Genomic DNA, 27,137 nt, shown 5'->3' with positions numbered 1-27,137 from the left:
TTGGCTTGATGTGGAGGTTGTATTTCAATACTGGAGGTCACTGGAAGCGGACTTCCTGGTATATAAGCCATGCTGCGAGCAGAGTATGTGACTGAGGCCGTGTGTGTAATGGTGGACTGATGCTGACTGATAAAGAGTCACAAGTAAAATAAGAAAAATCCCATGTAAAGATACTTGTCAGAACCAGAAAAGTAAATTAAAAAATTCTTCAACTATTAAAAAAACGTTTGTTTTTTTTGTGTGCCATGCAAATGACCTTTGAACCTTTTCCAAAAAGGCCTACGCTGTTTTTTAATCAACAAAGATATCCTGACACATCTGTAAACCTGCTGCTCCCTTGGAAGAAGACATCTGACACACTGTCACATCACTTCAGTAATGGACCAGTGTGTCCTTCTTAATTAATTAATTAATATAAACTGACAATGTTGGAACATGTACAACCTTTGTGATGAAAGAAGGAAACTCTGACACAGGAAACTCTGTAAAACTTTAAAAGCTTTATTAAACTTCAATCACCTATCTTCCTGAGAAGCCTGGAATGGTATTAAAATAAATTAACACACAATCAACTATGAAAGGCTCGACTGTGTACACAGTTTTTTTTTTTTTTTTTTTTTTTTAGGAGCACAGTACATTACATCTCCAGATTTGCTCAAAACAAATATAACTGAGGAACACAGCAACAGCATTGTGGATTGAGTAGCACTAAACTGTTCCTCGTTCCTTTTCCTATTTTAGCTCCACAGAGCCTCTGGAGTGACAGTCTAGTGACTCTGTTGTGTCATCTCCGTCCTCAGAGTAAACACTGCCTACTGTCATCTTAACAGCCTGAAGTGGTAATTAAGCCTTTGTTGTGTCCTCACATGTTTAACATCACACTAAAATGTGAACAAAAAAAGCGAAAATAATATTCACAAGTGCTTGTGTCCCGTATAGTTTGATCATCTGGACTTCATCAACATTCAGATTATTGTTTAGAGTCCTGAGAATAGATTTTTATTAGTACCAAAAGGCTTTTGAAATAGTTGGAAGAGAAAACTGTTCTTTTCACCACTTCAGCTCTCTTGGCTGAGAAGACACAGTCGAGTGCCACGCTCAAAAACACACCAAAACAATAATGGCAAGTCGAGCCATATGTGCTACTCGTCCACTGTGTATGACAATTAATAGCGGTCCAACTCTACAAACATATGTACACTTCTGCTACGTTCAGACAGCCTGTTGTTCAAAAATAGCTGGATATCGAAGAAAGGCACGTTAAGAGACTGTTTTGGCTGTGTGGATCTGGTTTGACTACACTGTCATGACTAAAACATGGTATAACTACTGCAAGCGTCTGTCTACACACAGCATGTTAAATAGTAACTATCACATCAGCCACAAATAATGTACAACTACAAAAAACAAACAAAAAAAAAAAAAACTCAAACATATTTACATACTGGAGTCCTGACACTTGGAATAAACCCTTCAAATTCAAACACTGGCCTGATTTAACCTGGATAAATGTGTCTCTATCCAACAGCCCTCCTATCTGCTGAGGTCAATAAAATGGGAAGAATACAGGGGTGATTTCCTTGGGGTTTTTTGTTGTGGGCGGTGTACTTTTAAGGCACACAGGGGGAACAAGATGGAAGAGCTGGGAAGACATCAAAGATCTGGCTCGGATAACTGGATTTCACAGTGACAGCACCTATTCTCAGTTGACCGGCTAGTGTATGTATAGCCTGAAAACATATCCATATGTTCTAGCTCCAGGGTACTCTCTTACATAAGGGAGCACACATATTATTAAGGGTAGGAAGTGGTATTTATCTCACCGAGTTGCTTCGCCGAATAGACGAGGAGCTTTTCCTTCGGGATGACGAGGGAATTTGGTTTGTAATTCAGTTGGCGTTTTTTTTTTTTTTTTAAATCATCTTCGAAGGATCAGACCAGCGTGTCTGCAAGTTTTACCTCTGTAACTGCAAATCATGCACACTTCATGGTTTTAGATGTTTTTCATTTCTGCTCAACAGACGACTCTTGAAACTTACTTGAATTGTATAAACCCACCACAGTGAACATTTCTGAAACGTTCCAGTGTTGTTTTCAAAGGGGTTAACTTTTAATGCAAACTGTGCATGATTTGTAGTAAATGAACTAAAACAGGCAAACCCACTGGTCTGGTCCTTTAAAGGAATAGTTCAAGATTTTAAGAAATATGCTTTCTTACCAAGAGATAGAGGAGAAGATCGAGACCACTTTGTGTGGAAAATATAAGGCTACAGCTGAATAAAAACTGGACACAAGAGGTCGTTTGGCTCTGTAAAGTGATAACACAATCTCTCCAAAATGATCCACACAGAGCCAGGCTGGCTATTTCCCTCTGTTTCCAGTCTTTGTGCTTAGCTAATCTCACCAGTTGCCGGCTGTAGCTTCATACTTATCGTACATGGGTTAGATATCTTCTAATCTAACCCTCAGTAAGGAAGTGAATGAGAGTATTCCCCAACAATATTGAACTATTCCTTTAAGATAACTGTGGATTTTCCTTATAAAGAGCAACCTGTGTTGATTGCATAGTTCGCGGAGTGCGTATACAGCATGTTGTATGTGTGTGAGTAAGACCATTCGGGCTGCATGATGGATGCATTCTCGAAACATTCACGGGCCATTCCCTCTCTTGACACTCAACTCTGATTCCACCAATCAGGACTCCCTACGAGACGCCAGACAAGGCTGCCGTCTCACGTAACACAACATTGCTGTGTTTATGTGTGCGCATCCGTGTGTGTCTTGATTTGTGTGTGCACAGATAAGCACACACAGCTGCCTTCACCTCGGATTGCTCTCTCTGGGCTTAAGTTTCCCACAGCCACAGGGTCAGTGTCAAGGCAGTGTGAAAAAGCATTGACACTCCTGTGACAGTATGTGGGTTAAAATTTGTAGTGGTAGCCAAATGGCCATGAGGAAAAACAATCTGACGGATTGTCAGGGCAACATCGCAAATTATTCTGTTCCTACTGGAAATGTGAATTAAAGTCAACTCTGCTACTTAACTTGTGACGGCAAATAAATAAATAAAATTTCAGAGAGAATAAAGATCAGGTCAGGAGAGCTGAGTTGAGCACCGCAGACGAAACGGAAGTTTTAGAGCATGGTCAGTTTCCTGGGTCGCTGGGTGGATGATGGGACAGGGGTTGACATTTTATCTGATGGCTGTATAGTCTCTCGGGGGTTGAGTAAAGGAGGGGTGAGGGGTACAGGTCAAGGATCCAGCTTAGATGACCTCCCTGCTGTTGCGAATGGCACAACAGAGTACCATACTGAAGATCATCCCAATGATCTATTGAGAGGGAAAGAGATTTTTTATTAATTTTTTTGGTAAATAAAACAATTCTCGATGACAGTCTGCGTGTGTCTGTGTGTTTTCAACTCTTCTCAGATCCAGACTCACCATGACTCCAGCAATGCCGATGCCCACGTACCCGATGATGTAGAGCTTACTGTTGAAGAACTCCTTGATGCCTGTCTCACAGTCCTGCAGAGCAAAGATAAGAGGAGTCAAGCAGTGTTAAGCCCCGAGGGAACCAGGATGTTTTGTATGGCACCATGACTCATTCATTCAACAACAAAAGGGCAGAATGGACCTGGCATCCTGAGTCTGGAGCTGGTGACAGATCTTACCTTGGTATCCGGTTGGGGATCAGGGCAGGGGTTTGCGGTGGTTCCGCAACAGTTCAGCTGAAAGTGGGAAAAAAAATATAAGAGGATGAAACATATCATAAGCTATTAGCTTGTGCTATTTTCCTGTCAAAGGTTAGCCTAAATGTGTTGTTTTTTTTACTTACTACTTTCTGGTATGAGATGATCAAAGTGCTGTTATTGTTTTCATTGTAAGTTGTTGTGTAGAAGTTCTGAACGTCTTCGACGATCTGTGTGAAAGAGGAAGAGCGAATGGCGTGGTGCAATCAGAACTTCTCACACTTATTGTAATATGTTAAAACATCATATTAACTACTTAAGCTATGAAATAACAAACGTACTTTGTCTTTGTTTAAGAATCCAAACACCCCCGCTGCCACCTCAGCTCCAAAGATGATCAACAAACAGGCAAAGAACTGAAAAAAAAAAAATCCACAGATGAAAGTAAGTACACAATACTTGTAAATAGGATACAGATGCATTTCAGTTCAGTTTTTGCTCATGTGTTTGTGTGCATATGCACTCACTGAACCCAGCAGGCACTGAGATTCCCGCACAGCTCCACAGCAGCCAAAGAAACCAACCAACATCACCAGGCTGCCAGCACCAATCAGTATATACACACCTGGGGGAACAGGGAAAAAGAAGGTTGTCACTTACATCCGCTAAGGGCAATTGTAAACGAGACCTTTAGTCACGAGGAAAATACACGTCAGAATATCATTTATTTTGAGAGATTTTGTACATTAACATAATTAAGATAAGCGGGACTAAAATGGTGCATTCTCTTTGCTTCTGTGTGTTGATTCACCGTGACATCTCTGTTAAAAAATGCTTCGCTTTTCTCCTCTAGTTCATCTGGCAATTTTCATTTGCTACAACACCAGCAGGTGGCAGCACAGAGCCAAGAATGTGAAGTGAAGCGGTCAGACTGGCTCAGACAGTGGCATTAACATTTCAGACTGTACTATTTCTGTGGTCAGCTGAACAAATGGCAGCAAAGTGACTGATGCTTTGTCAGATCCCTTTTTAGAGCCACTTGTTGCCACTTGTTTTACAAGGCATACGAGATGCCTTGTAAAAAGCCTTGTTAGCATGATCCTGTTTTAAGTGGCAGCTCTTAGTGGGACGCTTCATGTCCCGTAGATGCCCTTATCTCCTCTAAACCCTCTCATTAGGAAAAGTACATCATGGGTAGGTCTGCAGGGAGGAACCCAACAACAGATTGGTTCCACAAGTGTGCTCTTACACAGGTGGGGTCTGTTGCTAGGCGACAGCTCTGTAGAGGACGGGGTGAGAGAGGACGCATCAGCCCCCAGGTGATGACATGGGCTCATGTGGGAAAGAGTAAGGAGGATCGGTTCATAGGATCCCAGTGTGTCAACAAAAAGACTTGATGTGATACAATAATTGAGATGGGAGTGCCATTTCCTTTGTTGCTAGGAAGGACAGTTTAGTTGCCAGCTGGAGGTGTCAAATGATCAGTCAGCAAGCTGCTGACAAACGATGCTGCCGCATTCACACAACTTAACAAGATGCGGTTTCTACTTTCTAAGAAGACTGTACTGCTTTTCTCTTTATCTAGCTCTTAGTCTGAAGTTGTTCTCATTTTCTTATCATACATCATTCAAAGTACGCAGAAGGTATGTCCTGGGCCTGAAGCCATGGGAACGAGGCATAGCAACTGTTGAGTGCTCTCAGCTGTCAAAGCCATGTGTAGCACTATACTCTCAGTGGACCTGACAGAGGCCACTCATCCTCTGTCGACACACATGGACATCTGAGTCTCGGTCCACACACAAACACAGGCAGACAGAGAGAAGTGATGAAATAATGTTACACTATTATAGGACTCACTGTACTACAACAACAATCACTAGGGAAACACTTGTCCGCCATTACACAACGATATCACCCTCAGCAGTACAGCTGGATTTGGGAAAGAAAAGAAAGTGCCAATCAGTCAGAGGGCTGAAAAGAATAGTTCAGTGTGGAGACGGTAATCCCATGCTGGACGGCTAAACACCTCTCTCTCCTCTTCTCGCCCATTCTGCACTGTCATTTCATCTGACGTCCCATCTTGTTTTTGATACAAACTTTTGCCACGGATCCCCATCTGTTTCTATGATTGTCTTCTTCCATATGCCTTTTCAACTGTCCCCACTCCTCCCCCCTGTCTCTCTCTTTCCATCTGGGGAGGGTGACTGATTGAAAGATGGTTAGCAGCCATGTGGTTTCCCTTGTGCATTTATGCATGTAAAGCACCCATTTCCTGTTATTCACACTAATAATAGAAAAAGTGTGAGAGGATGTTGAATTGAACTGAATATATTGAAAAAATATTCTGAAATTTATTTGTGTATGGCAAAACTTGGTACTGGGACACCCCTCAAACTGGGACAATCATATACGTCAAACATTCACACATAAAAAGACAGACTTCTGTAGAGGCAGGGGATATTTGTTTCTGTGTGTGTGTGTGTGTGTGGGCTTTTATATGTGGTAATGAAGTGTGTATTTCTGCGTGTGCATGGAGGGCGACCTGTGGTCGGAACATCCCCTCTGACACAGAGGCAGACATTTATTCACAGGCAAACCCAACATTTTGACATAGCAATACAGAGCTTTAATTTTCAGAATTGTTATTAAAAATGCCGCGTTATCTTCAATACAGCAAAAATAAGAGAATGGCCTTGAATTTCCATTTTCCATTGATGATATCAGTCAGCATAAAAGTCTAATTGCTGATATTTTATAGGGAAACAACTGAACTTTCCTTGGCCCATTTAGAGTGGTTTCCCAGCTGCATATGTTTAAAACACAAACCCAAGCAGTGCTTTACAAGAAAAAAAAAAAAAACCAATGCGGTGATGAAAACACAATTTATCATTTCAAGTTGACAGCAACAGCATTTCCACAGATTTTCAGCTAAACCTTTGGTGAACTATTCAACACATGTACTGAATTATGGCCTCGTGTTGAATGTTATTATTAGGCCCTACACATCTGTGTGTACATCGACTGTGGAGATTAGCCGAGGTGTGTTATGGTACTCACCAATGAAGAAGGTGTCTGGAGCCTTATCACCATTGAGCAGAGACACAGTCTCTGGGTCAAAACGTAGCCACAGCCCCACTGCCAGAACAAAGGATCCCATCAACTGAAGGGAGATAGGACAGAAATACATACAATGAGATGTGCTACGTGGAAAATACGGAGAAAAAACAAACAAATGCATAGCAAGTGGTCTGGAGTCGTGCACTCTCGAGACTTGTGTGTATGCAGACTTTAATTGCAACCAAACCCTAATAAATACCGACTGTATTCCCTGACTAGTCTCCCCCCGTCCTCCTTTCTACCCGTTCTGGTTAAAGATTTAACAATCACTGAATAGGCAGATGGTTGGAGAAACACACTGGCTAAAAAGTAGATCAGTTTTCTGTTATGTATCTGATAGTGAAGCATGTTTTTCATATCATTTTTATCCTGGCTTAAGGTCTGACATCATTTGCTGTGAATCGGTTTCCGCACTAATCACAAAGGCAATGTTCTTTTCATCTAAAGCACAACAGTGTAAGTGTATGTTTTTCAGGTCTTCAGAGGGCTCGTTCTTTTGCTCTCCCTGAATGTGATTTTCCACATAACGACAGCAACCGGTGCTGTGGAGTTTCCACTCCAGCCCTCCGCCCTTTGCACCTAGGCAACAGAAATATCATTTCATTAAGAGGTAGTTAGGCTAAAATTTCATATATTGTGTCAAACAATAGGTCTGGCTACATGGGTGGATTATTAAAGTGTTCTACAACAATAGATCCCAGCAAAGTGCAACTTGTGTAACTTTCAATCAGCCCTTGGCGAGCTCTGGCTTCCCAGTGGGGAGAAAATGACCCGCTTGGCTGTGGGCAGCAGTGTGGCACCTTGAGCTGAAACAGGCTCTCCTGTTTGTTTGGAAATGCGGTTCCATGTTGCTCATATTTTCCTTCATCTAAACCACCATTACTATACATCGGATACAAAATCATACTCCCGGCAATGCTCTTGCTTTTTAGGGCTAACTGACTACAGCTATTATTTCTCTAAAGTGGTCATAGGAGCTTGGAGTAAATACTCCTTTCTGAGACCTAAGATGCTTTCAAGGGCTGAGACTGGGGTGGGTGCTCCACTGACAGATCAATACTGAGAGGTTTTAGTGATCACTGAGCCCAATGCCCCCTGAGGATAATCCAGTCTAAAAACCTTTTTGAGCTGAGCTTCAAAACAGATAGTGTCTATGTGTGTGTATGTGTGTAGATAAATGAAATGATTTGTCTAAATGGACCGTATTTAGGAGTGCTCGTCACATGGTCTCTCTGTGTCCTAGATCTCAGAGTTAAGGTAGACCGCTGTTTGTGTGACTGTTTGTTTTTTGTGTCCCTGAGCTCTGTTAGTTGAATTCATCCAGAGAAACAAACCCCGTTGCCAAGTTCAGGCCAAAACAAACAGTTCCATGACTGTATCTTTAATTTACTTTATGACCTATTGTTCACCAAATCTACCCTACTCATTTCTGGTTCTGTAATTTCTCTAATTTTGGTCTTTATCTTCTGTATCTCCTCCTCATCACGGCCTCCACTCCTCTTCTCCTGCACTCCAGGTTATATTTTATGGTGTTGGTCTGAAGTAAAACCAGTAGCTCAGTTGTAAAGCATCGAAATGGGACAGGTGTTGGGAAGCTGGCTTCCTCCCAGACTGAGGATTTAGTGTTTTGCCTGGTGATGTATGGGACAGCTGAGCTTTTGGAGTTTCAGGATTAGCAGGTCCAAAGTGATAAAGCACTGTGAAGTGAAGGCTGCAGATCTGTAGACTTACTGAACCAGGCTGGATTGGTCCAGTGAGGGGCTCTGGATCTATTTAACAGTGGTATTTGCCGGAACACCTGATGGTGCAATGGTGTTGGTGGAGGTGTGAGGTGAGCAGGACTACTGCCCACTGAATTGTGTTCATATGCACGCAATGCTAGAAGAGCTGGGTCATCCCAAACTGCTGTAGATTGTGTTCACGCTGTATGGAGGAGCAGGTGGTTGTTTCACAGTTGAAAAGAGCTTAGAGCTCGGCCAAACCTCATTACTGTTATGGCTACATTTAAAAAGCTTTTCAAAACCAGATGCATAGATGGGTCTCATTATGAAACAAGGGGGGCTACGTCCAACACTGCCTTCAGTAGCTGACACACTAAATGGATTCACAAGGCACTCCTGAGCCTCACTATCCCATAGGTCCCATTAACCCCGTCACTGCTTACAATCAACCCCCTCCTGCTTTACCCCCCACCACTTCGTCTGCCATCATTACCCAGGCTGACACCAAACACACCCCTCCCTCCTCCCTGCTTCTCTACTTCCCGAATCTACGCCCCTCACCCCTCTGACTTATCTCTGTGTGTCCCCCTCCTCTACCCCACCTCATCTCACTCCCTCCCTCCCTCCCAACCTCACCCAAAGGACAAAGACCCACTGTCTCCCTGTGACTATATGCACACAATAGGAGGGAAACAGACAGACACAATGAAAGAGAGGGAAGGGAGAGGAAAAGAGAGAATAACTTATTAGAGGACCCATCACCTTTTTTTTTCTTTGCCTGAGGACATAGACTACAAGAGCATGTTGTCCTGAGACAAAGATAAAACTCTAACCCGTGTTCTGTATAGGTACTGTATAGTCTATACGTCCTCTCTTTCTGTCCTAACACCTGTGAAGATTGTATGTCTGGGTATTCCTGGATGGGGATGGAAATCTGTGTTGAAGCTTTATTGAGGCTCTTTTACGGTTTAAGGCCTACTTTTTAACAGTGCAGTTAAATAGTCTTTTTGTGAGGGGGAATTTCCATGAGAACAGGGGCTGAGCTGACACAGGGTTGTGGTGTTGGTCAGAGACAGTCTGCGGCATTATCCACTTTCTAGGTTAAACCTTATTTTCAGGAAAAAAAATCAAATAAAAAAAAAAAAAAGTTAAAAATGTAAAATTAAAAGAACAGGATATGAAAGCAAAACTGTTGTAAACACCATCTTTAAATCCCGCAGTAATTAGCGAGTGATTCAAGCTTGACAAAAATAGTTCTCTGTGTTGCCTGTCTGGCACATGTTTGTGAAAACAGATGCAAGTACACATTAAAAATGATGGGCAGAAGGAAAGTGTAAATAGGAGTGAGATAATTATGGGTGGAGTAAATCCCATTGTACTCTTCCATGGGGTGAGGGTGGGGGAGTGTAGTGGCACACAAACCTCAACAACACACACAAAAGTGTTTGCAGGGCTGAATACTGGAAAAATATTTAGTTTCCGTGTTCATGCTGATATCAAAGCCAGTACCAGAAATCTTCAAAATGTTTGAAAAGTCTTTTGATTTTTAACTAATGGCTGTGCAGAGTTATGCACAAAATTAGAAAGGAAAAATCTTCACTACTAATTGGAAATCTTTAAAGCAATAAAATATTCTTGCTTTAAAGGTATTTAAATTTTGTTTGTTAATTTAGTTTACTTGACAGTGAACAACATTACATCTCACTAAAGTCAGTCACATCAGTTGTGGTCTTTAAATATTAATATCAACTATAATATAGGGTAGTATCAATCAAACACAAATAATTCCAACAATAAAAATACCACGGCACAACACCACTTGAACATAACAAATAAACTCCTGCCAATTAAAATCTAACCAAGGGAGTCAGATCAGCTGCACTACACCCTGTACTGTACTGTATATGATTTGTAAAGTATTGTGAAGCCTGTAATTTATTACGCCTTTGATAAGTCATCCATCCAGGAAAAACAGGCATAATCAGATCGGCCCTGCACCAGACTTGATGCCAGAAGCTTCAAACAATCCCTGTGCATAAACTGAGACTGTCTGGCAAGAAACTTAGTCTGTTAAATTTCCTGAACGCACGTCATACACATGCTTGCCCTGCAGAGATATTGAGATATTATCCACAATAATAAAATAGGAAAAAGATAATTAACAGTGGCCCTAGTCCTTTACTATTAACCCCGGTGTTTTGCATAATTTTAGTTTTGAACCAAATACAACTTCCCCAAGTTTACCAAATGTAAAGGCCAAACAAAACAAACAACAGTGCAGCATCAGAAAATAACACCTACCGATCATTGACTTATCAGTGACTAACCCTAACAGAAACAGCCAGGGACCCAGGACGCTGCCCTGGGGGACACCACTAGTCGCAGAAAGTACAATGACAGTCCCAGCAATCTGAACTCTCCCAAAGACAAGACATTAGTCATGCAATTGCTCCTTTTATAAAGTAAAAAAATCTAGAAAACAATCATCTTGTCAGTCAAGAAGGGCAGGCACTGACCATTTACCTTATAGGCCAGGATATTACTATCAAAACATGGTGGCTGGTTCATATTTTGCTGCATCTGTGTGAAATGTCGGTAATTTAATTTAATTTAATTTAAACACAAGCCGTTGACCCCTTACTTACTGTTACTTCTGTAACAGCTAACTTTTGTTGTGTTATTATAATTTATATAAATCATCATTTTAAAATATGGCGGCAGCTCTGTTTTTAAATGTGCATTCTCATTTTGTGGAACTTGATATTACTTTTCATTTAGCTTGAGAAAATATTTGGTACATTACTTTAGGTTAAAGAGTTATATTATAATACTATTAAGTGTGTTTTACACAACAAATTAAAACATTCAATAGGCTATAAAGCAGCTGTTTTATTTAACATATTTTAGGTTCCTCTGAGATGAAGCCTGACATTTCCAGTGTGGACCTCATGCTCATAAAGAAGAGTAGCTGTGTGGCTGTTGACTGAAACTTTTGCAGCGCAACGAATGCAATGCAAGCAATGCACAAAACACAAACACTGGTGTGGCCTTGATGAAACTTTTACAGATAGACAATGACATTGTTTTTCATTGTTGGACAGGTAACTATTAAAATATTTGTAAATACCAACAGGATTCAGAAACTCCCAAACTGTGTCATATCATTTGTTTTTAATGAAGAGCAAGAAAACTGGGGGGAAATGTGTGGGCGAGACTCATCTTGCTGCACCTTTCACACATATCACTGTGAAGCAATGTTTGCCCCACACTGTTTGCCCTGTGGGCTTAATTTTTGACCAAATAGGGCAGTTAGTGAACTATAGCTCACAAACAGATCCCAGGGAAGCCAGTAAGGCATTGATGTTCTGTTGTAAGTGGGTTGTATTTGCAGCTATCAGTGTAATATATACAAAAGTTTGGCCTGTGTTACATTACTGTCAGTTTAGTTAATTGAGCCCTGCAGGAATCTCAGTACATCACAATGTTGTGACATGGAGGTTTTTAAACAAAGAGTAATGTATTGATTGATGAAAACAAGGGTGGTTAAGGGAATGACACTCCCTCATTATTCAGGTTCAAGTGTGTGTGTGTGTGTGTGTGTGTGTCAGTATGTTTAACAGCTCCCATCATCCCAGCAGCCTGTCTCTGCTCTACTGTCCGCTCAGGGATTTGAAGGGAAACATATCTGCCCCTCCTCCACCCGCTTTCATCACACACACACTCTTCTCATCATCTCTGACTCTACCATCAAGAGGGGGCTGCAGCCCAGGGGGGGATTGGGATGCTGTGATTATGAGCAGAGGGTGATCACTGTTTAGTTGTCATTGACAAAATATGGGGAATGTGCAGAACTCCCATAGAGACAGCACTGAAATATGGAGGATCATCAGTTTATGTTTATTTGTGTGTGAGGTTCTTTGTGTCATTTAACACACACAGACAGCACACATCCACAGAATATCCAACTATCCTCATACTGATCTATTTCCTATCTTTATCTGGGTCAAGTTCATGCCAACTGTCCCTCTTTTGCCATGTGAGCGCGCAAACACGCACATGAATATCCCTCTCAATCTCCCTATGACCCTTTTCTTTCCTGTCACATTAGTCGTGTTTTCTTCTTCTCTCACCAAGCATTCACTCTTGTCCTCCTTCTCCACCCTTTTCTCGTCCCTTCTCGTCTTCACCTGCCTGTCTCTGTTGAAATATGTCCACGCTCAGATGTATTAAAAGGAGATTTTTAGCGACAGACACACCCATCCTGGATGCAGGGGCAATAGTGTGAAGTGGAGAGTCAGTGGTGTGACCACTTGTGTTGTGTTTAGGTCTCCGGCAGACTCTGCTGCTTAGCCAGGCAGGAGCAACAGACTGAAGTTATGCTATTGTCCTGCTGTCACAATGGATCCATTCACGGTGCACTCAGCGCCTGATCCACTCCACAGATGCTTGTTGGAAAATTTCTCTCTCTCTCTCTCTCTCTCACACACACACACACACACACACACAAAGGAACTTCCCCTCTAAGGAGTGTGCACAGTGGCACACATAAGCCAAAGTGTGCTCTTACACACACACACACACACACAATCCATGGGGAGACCAACTTCTTGCAGACTTGAAATTAATGTGTGTTCATTTATAGCATTTAACAAGGATGTCAGGGTTTATGAAGGCATGAAGGCACATGTGCAAAGCATGTGTGCAGGACACACACACACACACACACACACACACACACACACACACACACACACACACACACACACACACCTTTCACATCCACCTGACAGTTTGTCTTGAGTAAAGTGTCTCCTTGTGAGTGGCCCAAGTGCTGCTTTAAATAATAAAATAGAAAAGGGAGCAGTTGCGGGCGTGATGCCCCAGGCTGGTTGTGACTTCACTTTATCAATCAGATCTGTGGTGTTTGTTAATGAAGCAATGTGACGCAAGGAGCCAACTGCTGAGTTTGTTTTCCATGCTGTCTCTCAGTCTCTCTCCCTCCCTCTCTCTGTCTTTTCATTCAGTCTTCCTTTCAAAAACACACTTCCCCGGGAAAAAAGGGGCGGGTTTTTTCCTCTGTGGAAAATCTGATTTGAACCCGGTGAGCCAAAACTAAAAAGCTCTGGCTGTCACCCTTTCCGCGCCACGCAGGGTAAACCCACGCCGGACGGCAACTAACCAAATAAAGCGCACTAGAGTCGGACGCGAGGATGAATGTCAGCATCGTTACTGAAAAACACGTGTCTGTGAAAGTCAGATGTACCGGGGTGAGGAGCCCGCCGCTGCTGCACTTGCTCCGTGTTCATTTACGCTCAACTCGCATCTCATCATCATCACCACACAACCCGCTGAACATGCACTTACCCAGAATATGAAGTTGAACACGAACAAAAGGTATTTGACGCATTTCATTCCACCTTCCACCTTCCCCATGTTGGCTCGATGCTGCTGTGTTCTGCCCTGATCCCCGTGAAACGCTCAGACGGTCGTGTTGGCTCCGCAGTGTGACAATAACGGTCCAGCCCGGTCACAACACTTGTGCATCAAGCAGCTCTGGCACTGTAACCCCTCTCTCTCTCTCTCTCTCTCTCTCTCTCTCTCTCTCTCTCTCTCTCTCTCTCTCTCTCTCCGTGTCTCTCTCTCTCTCTCTCTCTCTCTCTCTCTCTCTCGCTCGCTCACACGCACACACACACACATGGACGCGCGCGCGTGCACGTGTTCAAAACACCGCAGGATCCGCTTAGACTCTTTCCAGACCGCCCCTTTCAATAATACAGAGGGGGCCCAAAGGGGGGGGACCGAGACTATACGATGGGAACTTGGCAAGTGTTTGGCAGAAATGTCGTTCTCCCTGTAACGTAAAATCCTACCTTACTGATACACACTGACATTCACTAGCCTATATAGTAAGTAGCCTGCGCCCATTTCGTATTTGACTCCAAATGTGTAACCTCATGTCACACTGGGGCATTTAAATGTTAAATTCCCACGTACCAGGACTGTGATGACATCGTTTACGTTTTTATAATATTCTTAAAATATGCATGTAACCCACAAAATGGTGAGTTTTCTGGTGTTTTCTTATAATTCCTGTAGCATCAGATAGTTTTCCTACAATATATAGTGGACTGTTTTCCTCATGTTTATCATAGGATTAGCATATATTATCATATCATTATTATTTGTATTACTACACAAATATTCTCATGCACACATGAAGTAAGGGAACCAGCCTATTTGATGACAGAACATTTGGAAAGTCAGACTTCACACACTGCACAGCAAGTATTACTAAGACAGCAAATGAACAAGCCTATAGCTTAAGTGGAAATTGGGTGTATTAGAAAACAGTTCGCATTTACTCAACTTCCTTTTACAAGACAAACATGATGATAAGGTGCTGAGTCATTTCCTAACAGCAAGATGCAATATCGTAACCTTTTCTAAACCTTTACTGTACATTTAAACCAGGTTTCAGTGCAGCAATGTAAGCCTCTTATGAATAATTAAACATAAAATGTCAAATATAAATAAATGAGCGAATAAAAGGAAATTTCAGACTTATTCATCAATAAGTCTGGCTCTAATTCTCCACAGACGGACTGGAAGCTAAAATACCTCCAGCTTCTGTCTGTTTGCTCCCCATAGAACAAAATTTAGTCCAGAGTGATGAGTTAAGGATTCCACTTGATACACGTTTATCATCCGCTGTCCTCCTCCTTCTTCAACTTAATCTTTAAAGATGCAGTGAAAATGTGTTTAAGTGAGTAAGTGTCCAGGAAAAGTTCAAGCTTTTTATCAAAAACAAGTCATAGCGTTTTGCATTTTTTATGGCAATGACACAGTAAAAAAATCACTCGGTTAAAAACTGACTTAGGCTGCTATTTTTTCAAAATCCTGGGTTACTGAGTCAAAATGACCCCTCGTCTCTGGTGGTTTTTTTCAGTCTGGGTTAAGTTAAACCATCCCTGCGTCAGTTCCATATTGATCAGTTTTAAACCACTTTTTTAAACACCACTGACTTCTTGCTCCTGGATCCAATCCTGAACAAAGCACTGCCTACTTCAAACTAGATACAAACTAAATCGACTATTAATGAAATGGAAAGAGTAGGGCCTGTGCTGGATTTCTTCCCTCAGTGTCATCAGTGACTGGGAGCATGTAACCCAGCAGTAGCACCATGTTCAACATAAATATTTTCCCCACAGCCATGGAGAGCAGAGGGAACATCCAAGGAGGCAGTTCATTTTATCACTGGGAAATTAGGCACTGGTTAGAAAATGTTCTTATAGAGGAACAAAATGGTCTGCCAAGCTGAACCAGAGGGAAGGAGGGATGACATGATGAGGGGAGAGGGAGGGAAGGCACAGAACAAATACTGTGTGTAGATGATGTATTAATGTGAACAATCACTAACATGCAGCTCTTTTAAGCCATTACACATGTGTCTCTCTTTAAGCTGAAACTAAAACTCTCAAAGCAGCAAAGTTCCGTGCTGTGAGATTCATTAGGGGAGCCGTGGAGGACACAGAGAGGAAGCAGAAAAGGTTTCGTTTGGATGCTAACCAGAGCAATGCCAAAAGAGGAAAGGCTGATAAGACTGGAACAAGACCACTGTGTCCCTGGCTGCTTGGTTATTGTTGGCTGTTGGTGGCTCAGTTGCTATGTGGGTCCCAAACATCTGAACAAGAAAAATGCGTGTAGGTCACAACCTCTGTGAATATAGACAAGAAATAGCTGCAGCAGCATTTTACAGCTCAACATGATACTTAACGGGTCCAGCACTGAGTTGGTGTGATCTTCAGTGGCTCTGTTTATTTATTCATTCTTTTCATTTTGTTGACAGATAGGTGGATTAATCTTGTGTGTTTATATTTGAAGAGAGCCTGTTGAAAGATTGGAATCATCACGGCTGTTCCTGCAACTGTAATCTTAAGAATTTAAATAAAGTCCATGCTTTTATTTTTCCTCTCCTAAATGGGTGGGGTCAGTAATAGCTGGTGTTATTTGCCTGACTGTTGCACTCATGCTTGGGTCAGGGCCTGGACCTTTTTCCTCAGCTCTGAGGTCATTATTAATGACAGACTGTGATATCTGCTAGGCTCAGAGCGTCGATGATAGTTCTATTTTGTAAAGGAGTCTTATTGTGAAGGCTGTTTTAGTTTTTTGAAAATTACAGTAATTAAACTATGATCATAACACTTTCAATTTTGCCACAACATTAGACTTAAGTGAAACAATGACTTCTGTCTGTGGTGGCATGATGCCATCTACTGGTGAAACTGCAAACATCGACTGAGTGTTGATTTGATTTCAGTGATCGTAACCTGAGCAACTGCTCTTTGTTCATGCATGGTACTAATGCAGGGTTTTTACAAATGTCACACAGAAGTTAGTGACTTGTTTGACAGCAGCTGTTGATGGAAGGGAGTGCTATTTATTCACTGTATCCATTTGTGTTTGCATACATAACCTGAAAATAGCTTTGAAAGAGGACACAATGCACAAGTCATTCCTGGTCTCTTCTCAGAAGTACTGTGAAGGTTCAATGTTTGCAGCCAGAATTCACCGTCATCTCTCTCTGGTTTAATACACAGGTCACTTCCTAATGTAGCTTCACAGCTACTGCTGCAAAACTGAGAGAAAATGGGAAGTGGTTAACAAACCACACCCTCTGTTTGCAGTACACCCTCTGCCGTAGTGAAAGGTTATCTGAGGTCATGTCAGGAAAAAAACTTTGATCAGGCAGCCTCGCTGTGATGAGGTTTCCTAGCAACACATCACATCCAGAGCTGAAAAACATCAAGGATGACAGCATTCGCAAAGAAATCTGGATAGGGTGATGAGGTGAGGAGAGGTGTAGAGTTCAGCTTTCAGTGAGAGGAAAGAGGGTATGTGTGTGTGTGTGTGTGCATGAGACAGAGAGAGAGATGGCTTGTGTGCTGGTCCTCTCCTATTCATTTGGCACCTACATCTATTAGCTATAGCTCTGTACTTGACCTCAAGAGGGCAGCATGTTCTTGCAAAAAGAGATTTAGTTTGATCCAAGAGTAGCGGTGTGCTGTCAAAGATGAAAGATAAAACATTCACTCTATCAGCCATTAGCTGAGTCATGTATTATTACACTGTCTTTTCTACATATCTTATAGAGAGGTCTGTGCCAAAATGTACTGCCAAAAATGTACTTAACCAAATTATCACAAACACAGGCTCAGGGGAGAGTGACAGCTAATTTTCTATGTCCCCTCCATGGTGTCATTGTTACCAAATACTTAATGTTATTGCCAAACCAGCATACACTACAAATGCAGTTGCTTCCATACAGGGAAAATAGGGGTCACTGAAGAGTTTCATGAGCATAAAAATGACATGAATCATATGCTCTGGCCTTCACTGTCATCAGATCACAGCCCAAAGGAACACCTATGGGAGATTTTTGGAGTGACTGCGCTTAGCAACGCTTTCCACCACGATCATCAAACCACCAAATGAGGGAATATTATTTAGAGGAATGGTGTTCATCCTTACAGTAGCGTTTTAGAGACTACTTGGAAGGATCACTGTGGCTGTTCTGGTGGATTGTGGTGGCCCAACACCTAAGATCATCTTTTTATTACCATTTTTTTTTATTTGTGTATGTGTATCTACACATCTACACTCCCCATTCTTTCCTCACACAGGCCCACACACCGTTCCCACAGCTGTGTTTAAAGCAGTTTTCTAAGGCGACAGGAATTTTGCTGCACTGCTGAGGACACCACAGCCAATCCGTCTTCCTCTGTGTGTATAAAATGCAGAGCTGGACTCTGAAGCCTGCACGGTGAGAACAGCATTCCTTCGCCACAGGAAGAGCCTGGACTGGCTATGGATGTACAAGTATGAAAGGGATGTTCAGCCTGTCTGTGCTGCATTCCTCTGAAGTAAACCCTGCTCTGGCATTGGTATTTATCCTGGAATTATGCCGCAGTGCTGGGACATGAGTTGTCTGAAATTTAGAATAGTAAGTGGTAGTAATGATCTGAGGAAATAGTGAGTTCAAAACCACGGTCTTGTCATTGTCTTTCATCTCTTGCTACACAGTGTACATTGAGTTGTAAAAAGCTCTATCTGAGAACGATTTTCCCATCTTGAACAGTTCATTTAAATATTATTATGAGCCAGAAGAGGTAAAACTAAAGGAAAAGATTACACAACAATTAAAAAGGAAACATAACTATGCGTAGTAGAATTTGCCGCGGCTCAAATGGCTGTGAGCTGGAACGAGCTAGAAATATAAAACTTGGCCCAATAACTGGAAATGATGTGCATTACTTGCCCAAGAAGTATGAGCGCAAAATCGACCACATGGTGGTGCTGGAATTAAGGCTGGAAAAAGTAATATTCAAAAGGCCACGCCTCCTACACCCTTGCTCAATTGACTTAAAATTTGACACACAAGTCCAGTTCAATGTGCTCAACAAAAAAAGCCTCTTGGACCCTAAAAGTCTGTCTATATAATTGTTTTTGCTAATTTGCAAAAAATAAAATTTTTAGAACTTTTTCAATTTTGACTTTAGTAACACCAAAAAGCTCAGAAAAAGCCTCTCTGATGACAGAGGTCTCTGTGGTGGATTTTTAGCTTATTTTGCTGTTGCTGTTGAGCAAAAACAAGTTAGAACTGCTGCTTCATCATCATTTTTGATTGTATTTGGCCATTATATCATTATGTTGAGAACTAACTAGTTGGCCAGTCTTATTATTAATAGCTATTAATACACCTGAAGTTACACTGCAGTGTACTGGAACACGTTCCTGAAATTTAACCAGTTCTTTTTCAGAGAAATTTATTCTAACGTCTGTAAATCTGAGACTGGATTACCAACTGGGCAAAGGAGGCAACTGCCCAGGGGCCCCAAAGGTTCCAGGTTTACTACATATCTTTTGATTGATCATATTTTAATGTACAGCGAATTTGCACCACTGAAGTAGGATATCAAGTATATATATAGTACGCATCCCCCATCCTGTAGTCTTGTCTTGTGGAGGGACCCTGCGCCAAAATCTAGTTTTAAGACAATAACTAGTTTTGTCATGGTTTGCTATGGCAGACACCTTTTGTTAGTTTTGTTTGGACTTTCTCCCTCCTGTTTTATTTTGTAATTGGTTTCCTTGTGTGTCTCAGTGTTTTTGTGTTTTGTTTCTGTGTGGTGATTGTCTGCCCCGCCCTAATGTGTTTCACCTGTGTTCAATCACCCTTGCCTCCCTTGTCTAAATAGTCTTTGTGCTTCCCTTTGTCTGTGTCGGTTCGTCTGTTTAGTTCTGGGTTTGACCTCATCAGTTCACGTCGTCTGTTCATGTCTGCCTTTTTAGTTTAATAAACCTGTCTGCACCGTCTCCCATGCGTTGGCTGCATTTGGGTCCAGCCCTTTACCCCTCAAACCCTTACATCCGTGACAAGTTTATATTGTGGTCATAATCAAATTGATTTTGTGTGTGAAAAACCAAAGATGTTCAGTTTACTATCATGAAAACTACAAAAAATAGCAAATATTCACATTTGAGAAACTGTCACTGGCAGACTTTGTTTGGAGTTTTGGGCTTTTGCCTGAAAAAAATTACTTAAATAGCCAGATAGATAAAAGATAGCTACATATATATATGTTGCCTATAACGCGTCTCAGAATCTTTACTGTAAAATTAATTTTCTTCTACATTTGTCGATTGAGCAACACTGAAATTGTGTAAAGTGCAAATTATTGGCTAAATTGCAAACACTGGTTACAAAGCTGTCAACCAAAGAGCTTTTTCTTGGCCAAATGCAGCACCACTTGAAAGGACACCGTCATTATGCATATTTAAAAGAATAAATGCTATCTCATACAGTCCTGAATTGACTGTCAGCAGTAGACGCTTCATCTAAGTGCAGACATCTGCTTTAATGATCACTTTGAGCTCAGACAGGGCAGAAACAGTCTGCTCACTAATTCGTCTCCACTGTGTGTTGACAAGACATCACCCTAATGTCTGCTGACAGGTAGCTACAGCTGTTAGCTCCCTGGTAGAGACAAACTAAAGTAAAGTAAAAGCATGGATGTATGAAGACAGATGAGAGGTTCTGCCAAGTTGCTGCCAATTTGTCCCAGTGGCCACTCCAAGTACTATGGACAACTTTTCGAGTCTTTATGGTCATGAGTTGAATTGAATATAATTGTTATTTAATTCCTTTTATCATATTGTATTTAATGGTTGATATTTGTTTATTTCTTGTTAATCATCTATGTACACTGCACAGTAAAATTGAATCGTTGAAAAATAAAGATGTATGCAAATAAAATTCGTAAATAAATTTAAAAATGAGAAAACTATATAAAGGTACATGATATCTGTCTGTCATGATGTCACACGCACGCGCGTGCGTCCCTAATAGAAATGTAATGACGACCAATAAGCTATAAAAGGGCCGCACGTCATTTAGATCTCTCCCTTTGCACCTGGACGTGGAGACGAACGGACCTGTTGCAAACCAAAGTTGTGCAAAGCCAACTGTTGGTGAAGTGAATTCCTGAAAAGAAACTACTGGAAAACTACTGGATCATGTTGGAGGATAAAACTACTGCATCACTGAGCTTCTGTGGAAATATGGCCTTCAATAGACCTGAGGACCTTGAGGAACACCAGCGAGGAGCCCTCCATGTGTTGCTCAACAACCATGAAGGTAAGTCAACTGTCAAATGTATTCTATTTTATTAAAATAATTAACTTATTCACTGATCGCTTTCGCCTTAAAACCCCTAAAAGTCTATAAATAATGCACAACTTTTTTTAAATTTAAAGGTTGATAGTTCACACCACGTCATTAGATAATTTCTCGTGTTTGGCCAGTTTTTTCTGGCGCCACCCAAATACAATGGAAATGAATGGAATTCCATTTGTGGTGCTCCCAGCGTTGGAAAAAAAACAAACATTGGAAAACACCTGCAGCTACATCTCTTTACAGAAACAATGTCTTGCCTACCCTGGGTAATCCACAGACCTGACTGTTATTATTATTATTGGAACTACAGCCTATTGAAGAAGAAGTCCCTATAAAAACTGTTGAAAGCATCTCAACAAATGGATTTCCTGGTAAATCATAATCCCAATCTTGTAACTGAAGAGGTGAACAACACTATAGTGTCCTGCTGTTGCGTGAGTCCTCATTTTTTATAGAGTCATCACCTCTAAGTCTGTATCTGTATCTCGCCATCATCTCAGGTTGCAGGTGGATACAGCCCTCGACAGCTCCTGCCAACATTAATGTTAGCTTGCTAGTATTAGCATTAAGCTGACAGAGTACAAGCTAAAGAAGTTGAAGCAAAGCCCAAAATGAGGAAGTACAGATTAGGATGACAAACTACAGATGAAAGAAAATTAGCTACAGCTGAAACAGACAAACTACAGTGGGTGTTAAATAAATAAATCTGAGCATCGTTAATATGGAGCAAAGCCTATCAAAAAAAGAACATTAGACCTGAAGGTAGATTTAAAAGATAGACTCTGCAATGGCCAAAAATACTCCACAATGTCACTTGATTACTTTGTAAACCAGTCAGTGTGAAGAGGGAATGAAACTGTAGCATTGTCACCCATTCAAAAACACTGGAGGGATTTATTCATTTGAAATTGGGACTCGATATTTAATGGGCTAAAAGCATTTTATCATAATATGAATCATGACATAACAGTATATATATATATATATGACAGTATAACATTTATGAATCTTGTTTGAGTTTGACATTAAATTGAGCTCTGCCTTTGATGAACTCGAGATTACCTAGGTAACGGCTTGTGACGTAATGTGTTCAGAACTTAGAACTTACTGTACTGTGATGCGAACAGAATTTAGAACTTAGATCTCAGGCATCATAATGGAAGTAGATTAGAACAGTTGTTGGTTAGAGAGAGAGCAGTCATTTCAGTACACCAAGAGCTGACAATTGGACACACTGAGACACCGAGAAGCAAAATACCCATTGCACTTGCAAAAAGTACCCTGAAATTTCACTGATGGAAGTTTTACAGACCCCACCTTTTATGGTGATACGTCACTTATTTGTAAGTTTTTTCAGGAAGCACAGGGCACAGAGATGTACTGGCTGGAGCAAGATGCCCAGCAGTTTCAGACGGAAGAGATCCCTCTGGATCAGAAAGAATCCAGAGAATAAGGTTTATTGCCAGGTAGGTTTTTACAGTGCAGTATACAATAAACATATTAACAGGAAATAACAATAAAAAGGTAAAATACTGCAACAGTCAAAAAAATAAATATACATAGATAAAAATAAAATAAATATTATAAATAAAAAATAAAACAATGAAAAAAAGTACAAAAGTGTTGACAAAACTCCTGCTGAGCAGGATGTGTAAAAGATCACAGTATAGACAATATATGTTCTGTGCAGGGATAATACTCCAAGGTGTTACTGTAATGTGGTTGTTGATGATTGATGAGGCCAGATGCAGAAGAAAAGGCAGGTGCTGGTCCATCACTGGGGAGGACTGGACTGGAATTCTGGTCCTGATACACACAAACATGTGATAGGACAATTGGTTTAGATCATACAAGTTCTTTATACTCAAACATGTTAGATCTGTTGTGTGTGTATATAATAAGTAGTAAGGATAGATTTGAATATGCTAAAATAAATACAGTATTAGGCAGTGGATCCTGAACCTGCTGGCTCTGGATCAAACAGTTTCTTTGTCTTACTTGTAAAAAAAAGTTACTGATGCATCCAGCTGGACAACAGCCACAGGAACAGGCTAAATTCTACTAAATCACTAAAACGTCAACATCATACATTTATGCCACTTGAAGTGTTTGTCAGTACGGTTTGTCATTTGCACTAATGATACTTTTCGCTACAGACCAACATTAGATGTTACTCACCCGTCTAAAAGAAAAGTGTCATCTCTTCACTCGCCCAGAGCTGTCTCCTGCAGTGGAAAAACACACCAGCATTCACCTGTGCTTTGCTTCTTTGCCGTTGAATGTGATTTCTTGTCTGCGTGGTTCTTCGGGAAGGAGATAAAGATCGATTTCTAGGCACTTCAGACATCTCTGCGTTTCTGTGATGCTCGTTGGCACATTTTTAAAAATGTTTTATTTAGTTGGGAACTGTAGTGTAACTTCAAGCTCAGGAGGAAGCTCTTCTTCTCCGTGGGACTGAGGGCAGACTAGACACTACACTGACTGGCACAGCATCTAGTGTGTATAGGTGGTATTACAACACGGTCCGGGACGCGGCTAGTTGGTTAGCATGCTCATTTCAGTAGAAATACAATAGATGGTCATCACTGTGGCTCCTTCACATACTATTGATGGTGTTAGTTCAGTTTTTTTTTTATGATTTTAAACTAAAATTGCTACACATTGCACCTTTAAGCAGCAAAAAGTTTGAATGGCTGAAGTTGTGGTGACAGCTACAAGGCAATATGCTCTACAAAAAGCCTCTGTACTGACAGAGGCCACCATGATGGACCTTTAGCTAATTTGCGTAATTAGCTAGAACTCGGCTGCTTTGTTGAGTGCAAAGGGGTCAAAACCCGCAAGTTGCCACACGTGGCTCTAATTTCATTTATTATTAAAATAATGAAAATAATGATCAGAGCAGTGAGAAGTGAAAATGTGAACATCAGCACGATCTTACACTGACACAACAAACCAGGCAAGTACTGAGGTGTTTAATAAATAACAGCATGAACAACACAACAACAATAACAACAACATTAAAAGCTTGAATTCATTTTGTATATATACACATACCGTATATATTTCCATATTTGACTGTATAAACCATAAATATGACATGCAGTCCTCATAACTTAAAACAACCAGGACTTCTCGGACTGAGGTAGGGTCAGGGGCCAAGAGGTTGGATAGATGAAGCTGTTTGTGTGTGTGTGTGTGTGTGTGTGTGTGTGTGTGTGTTTGGAGGTGGGGGGGGGGATTACAGTATTGGCAATAAAGCTGCAGTGGCTGTTTGGGAGAAATGTGTGTGCTTGGTTCATAGTTCAGTGGTCAGGAGTCGTCCTCCTCAGTCAGTGCCCCAGTCGTCCCGCCCAAGACTTCCGACTGAGAACACACACACATGCGGCGTTGATGCGGATGAAACGCCAGGCTGTCCGTTCCTTGAAGATGGTGAGGGCGCTTACGAATATGTGTGTGTTGGTGCAGTAGGAGTTCCAGTGGCGACTATCGATGCCGAGACAGCCCGAGTTGCCAGATTTGGAACCCTGTTTGCCACCCCGTCCCCCCGGCCTTCCCCCGTTTGCATTCCCGGAGCCTCTGTGCGTGGGGTATCGGCAGGTGGTCTCATAGAAGAACTGCTTCTTCACCACATTGTTGATTGTAACGTTGGGCAGCACTGTCACCTCATTCCCAGCTATGTCTGTGGCTCGTGTCAGGTTGCCCACCCAGTTATTTATGCTGTCACATACTGAGTACTCTCCTCGGTGCATGGTGTGCGATCCTGCTCTACGCCTTACCCTCACCCCCCTCACCCCTTCAATGTCATAGCTCTCACCTTCAAGGGCATCATGTGATGGAGGCACCTCGCTGAAGACAACACGGGGCGAGGAGCGGTAACGTCTCTTGGAGAAGAGCTTCGGGTCCACCACTGGGATGGAGGGGTCAGGAGGGGAATCCGATGTAGAGCCCATGACAACGGGGCTCCTATCCTGGGCGTGTGAAGCTGCCTGATGGTGCTTCTTGGTCCTGTGGTGGTGGCTGGTCCTGTGATGCTCCTGTGAGGAAAAGTGGTCCCCCGCTGCTGTCTGCTGCTGTCCTGCTCTGTGATTGGCTGCCGTCTGCTGTCCTGCTTTGTGGTTGGCTGCCCCGGCGCTCCGGGCCAATCCACCTCCCATGTTCAGTACAGCCTGGACGCCGATCAGGAGGAGCAGGACCAGTGGTGACGACCTCATGGGCACACGTCCTGAGGTGAACACGGGTAAAAAAAAAAAAAAAGAGAAAAAAAAAAAGAAAGTTCAGATATAAAGAAATAGAGCTCATAATTGAAACTTACATTATTGTTGATACGACTGACACACTGAAAAACTGAAAGAAAATAAATAATTCACATATCAAGTACGTGTCTTGTTCTGGCTCTGAAAACGTGAGATGGGGATTTTTCGTTTCTTAATGAAGCATAGCCACAGTTCAGGCAGAGCACTGAAGTCATGCTTGCAGTGGCCGAGTGGCATCGGCTTTTATTTGCTCTGCACTTTACAATGATTGGCTCATTCCCCGCTGTGTAGCAGGTAATGTCCGATTATTTTCATGCAGTGTGCAGTGCAGAAATTATAACCTGACACTTAACACTGTTACTCTGCTGATTGCTGCTTCCTTTACGACGAAGCCTCCTCCAGTGTGGTATTTTGTTTTGTTATTACATCATAATATAATTATTATTATATTATTATATGTTATTATATCATTATATGATGTGTTTAGTAAGGGGCCATTTCCTCTAGCAGCAGAATCCTTGCCAATGCTCAGATTCATTGGGATCTCCTTCAAACAGCAGAGCCTTTTTCCCACCAAATCTAACCATATAACTATTTGCTATAAAGTATCAGTTTCTTGCTGCAAGTGCCTCTGGCTGAAATTACTTTTAAAAGCAAACTGAATGATTTATTATTTTCACTATTCATAGATTTGCTTATAATCAGAGCTAGATGCAGCCCTAGCATAAATACAATATAATGGAGCAGAATTACTTTTGTCCAGATTTAGTTAAGCTGTTTTTCTGTCAGTTAATTGCTCTGTTTTTTCCATTTTCACCATCACGGGAACATCTCTGGTCCCAGAACATAAATGTGTGTTGTTTTGTGTGTTGCTGTGGTGAGTGTTTTTTTTTTGCGAACCTGTGGAATGTGTCCAGTTGAAGTGGGAGCCCCTGTGGACTCTAGAGCCAGACTCCAGTGCAGGCCGGGCCCCTCATGCCTGCCATCTGGACCCCCTGAACCAGAGCTCTGTAACACACACACACACATACAGAACAAACATGTACCTTAAACATATGGACTCACAATTCACCTTCTCATGTATGTCCCGTATTTTACTGAAGCAAATTACTGTTTCAAATAACAAACAAATGTGTACGCCTTTATCATTCAAGACCAAACTTTACCTCACAGACAGGAAACATTTCAATTTTTCAAAAACTTCAATACATTTTTCATGTCTCATCTACATAAGGTGAACTGGGTATTTCTGTCATTCCCATACATTTGGTTCATTGCACATTGAATTACACAAGACAGAGCTTTATATAAAAAAAAATAGTAAAAAGGACAACAGAAGACCTAAAAAAGGAACTCATTTTCCGTATCATTTTGAATTGCATCCACTTTCTTATCTTTCAGAATGACGTACGGTTTCCACATGCTAAACTAGTAAGTACAAGTCCATGTAAATTGCCAACAGAGATGTCAGTCCTGAGGCATGGTGAACATGTTTAGCAGTGCAGATGAGATTATTTACAGAGCACTGATAAACTCATCTCTCTTCTCCTGACCTCCAGTGCTCTCACAGACATACACAATTTACAACTATCTCACCTTATCTCATGCAAAGTACACACACAC

At 41.6% G+C, this 27,137-nt stretch overlaps 2 protein-coding genes across 2 annotated transcripts; both read right to left on the bottom strand.

Moving 5' to 3' along the window:
• Positions 1 to 599: 599 nt before the first annotated feature.
• LOC111218951 (CD9 antigen-like) lies at positions 600 to 14,096 on the bottom strand. Its single transcript, XM_022741456.1, has 8 exons — positions 13,893 to 14,096; positions 6,748 to 6,850; positions 4,218 to 4,315; positions 4,032 to 4,106; positions 3,837 to 3,920; positions 3,673 to 3,729; positions 3,443 to 3,526; positions 600 to 3,331 (listed from the first exon to the last, which is right to left on the bottom strand). Exons 1-8 carry the CDS (start codon positions 13,959 to 13,961, stop codon positions 3,266 to 3,268), a joined length of 636 nt encoding a protein of 211 aa, XP_022597177.1. The 5' UTR covers positions 13,962 to 14,096; the 3' UTR covers positions 600 to 3,265.
• Positions 14,097 to 24,465: 10,369 nt separating this feature from the next.
• LOC111218944 (nerve growth factor-like) lies at positions 24,466 to 26,496 on the bottom strand. Its single transcript, XM_022741442.1, has 2 exons — positions 26,415 to 26,496; positions 24,466 to 25,483 (listed from the first exon to the last, which is right to left on the bottom strand). Exon 2 carries the CDS (start codon positions 25,470 to 25,472, stop codon positions 24,591 to 24,593), a length of 882 nt encoding a protein of 293 aa, XP_022597163.1. The 5' UTR covers positions 25,473 to 25,483; positions 26,415 to 26,496; the 3' UTR covers positions 24,466 to 24,590.
• Between the last annotated feature and the right edge of the window lie 641 nt (positions 26,497 to 27,137).

This window comes from Seriola dumerili, unplaced genomic scaffold (genome assembly GCF_002260705.1).
Source record: "Seriola dumerili isolate Sdu_G_001 unplaced genomic scaffold, Sdu_1.0 BDQW01000056.1, whole genome shotgun sequence".
In the NCBI taxonomy this organism is placed as follows: Eukaryota; Metazoa; Chordata; class Actinopteri; order Carangiformes; family Carangidae; genus Seriola; species Seriola dumerili.
This window is presented reverse-complemented; position numbering and strand designations above follow the sequence as displayed.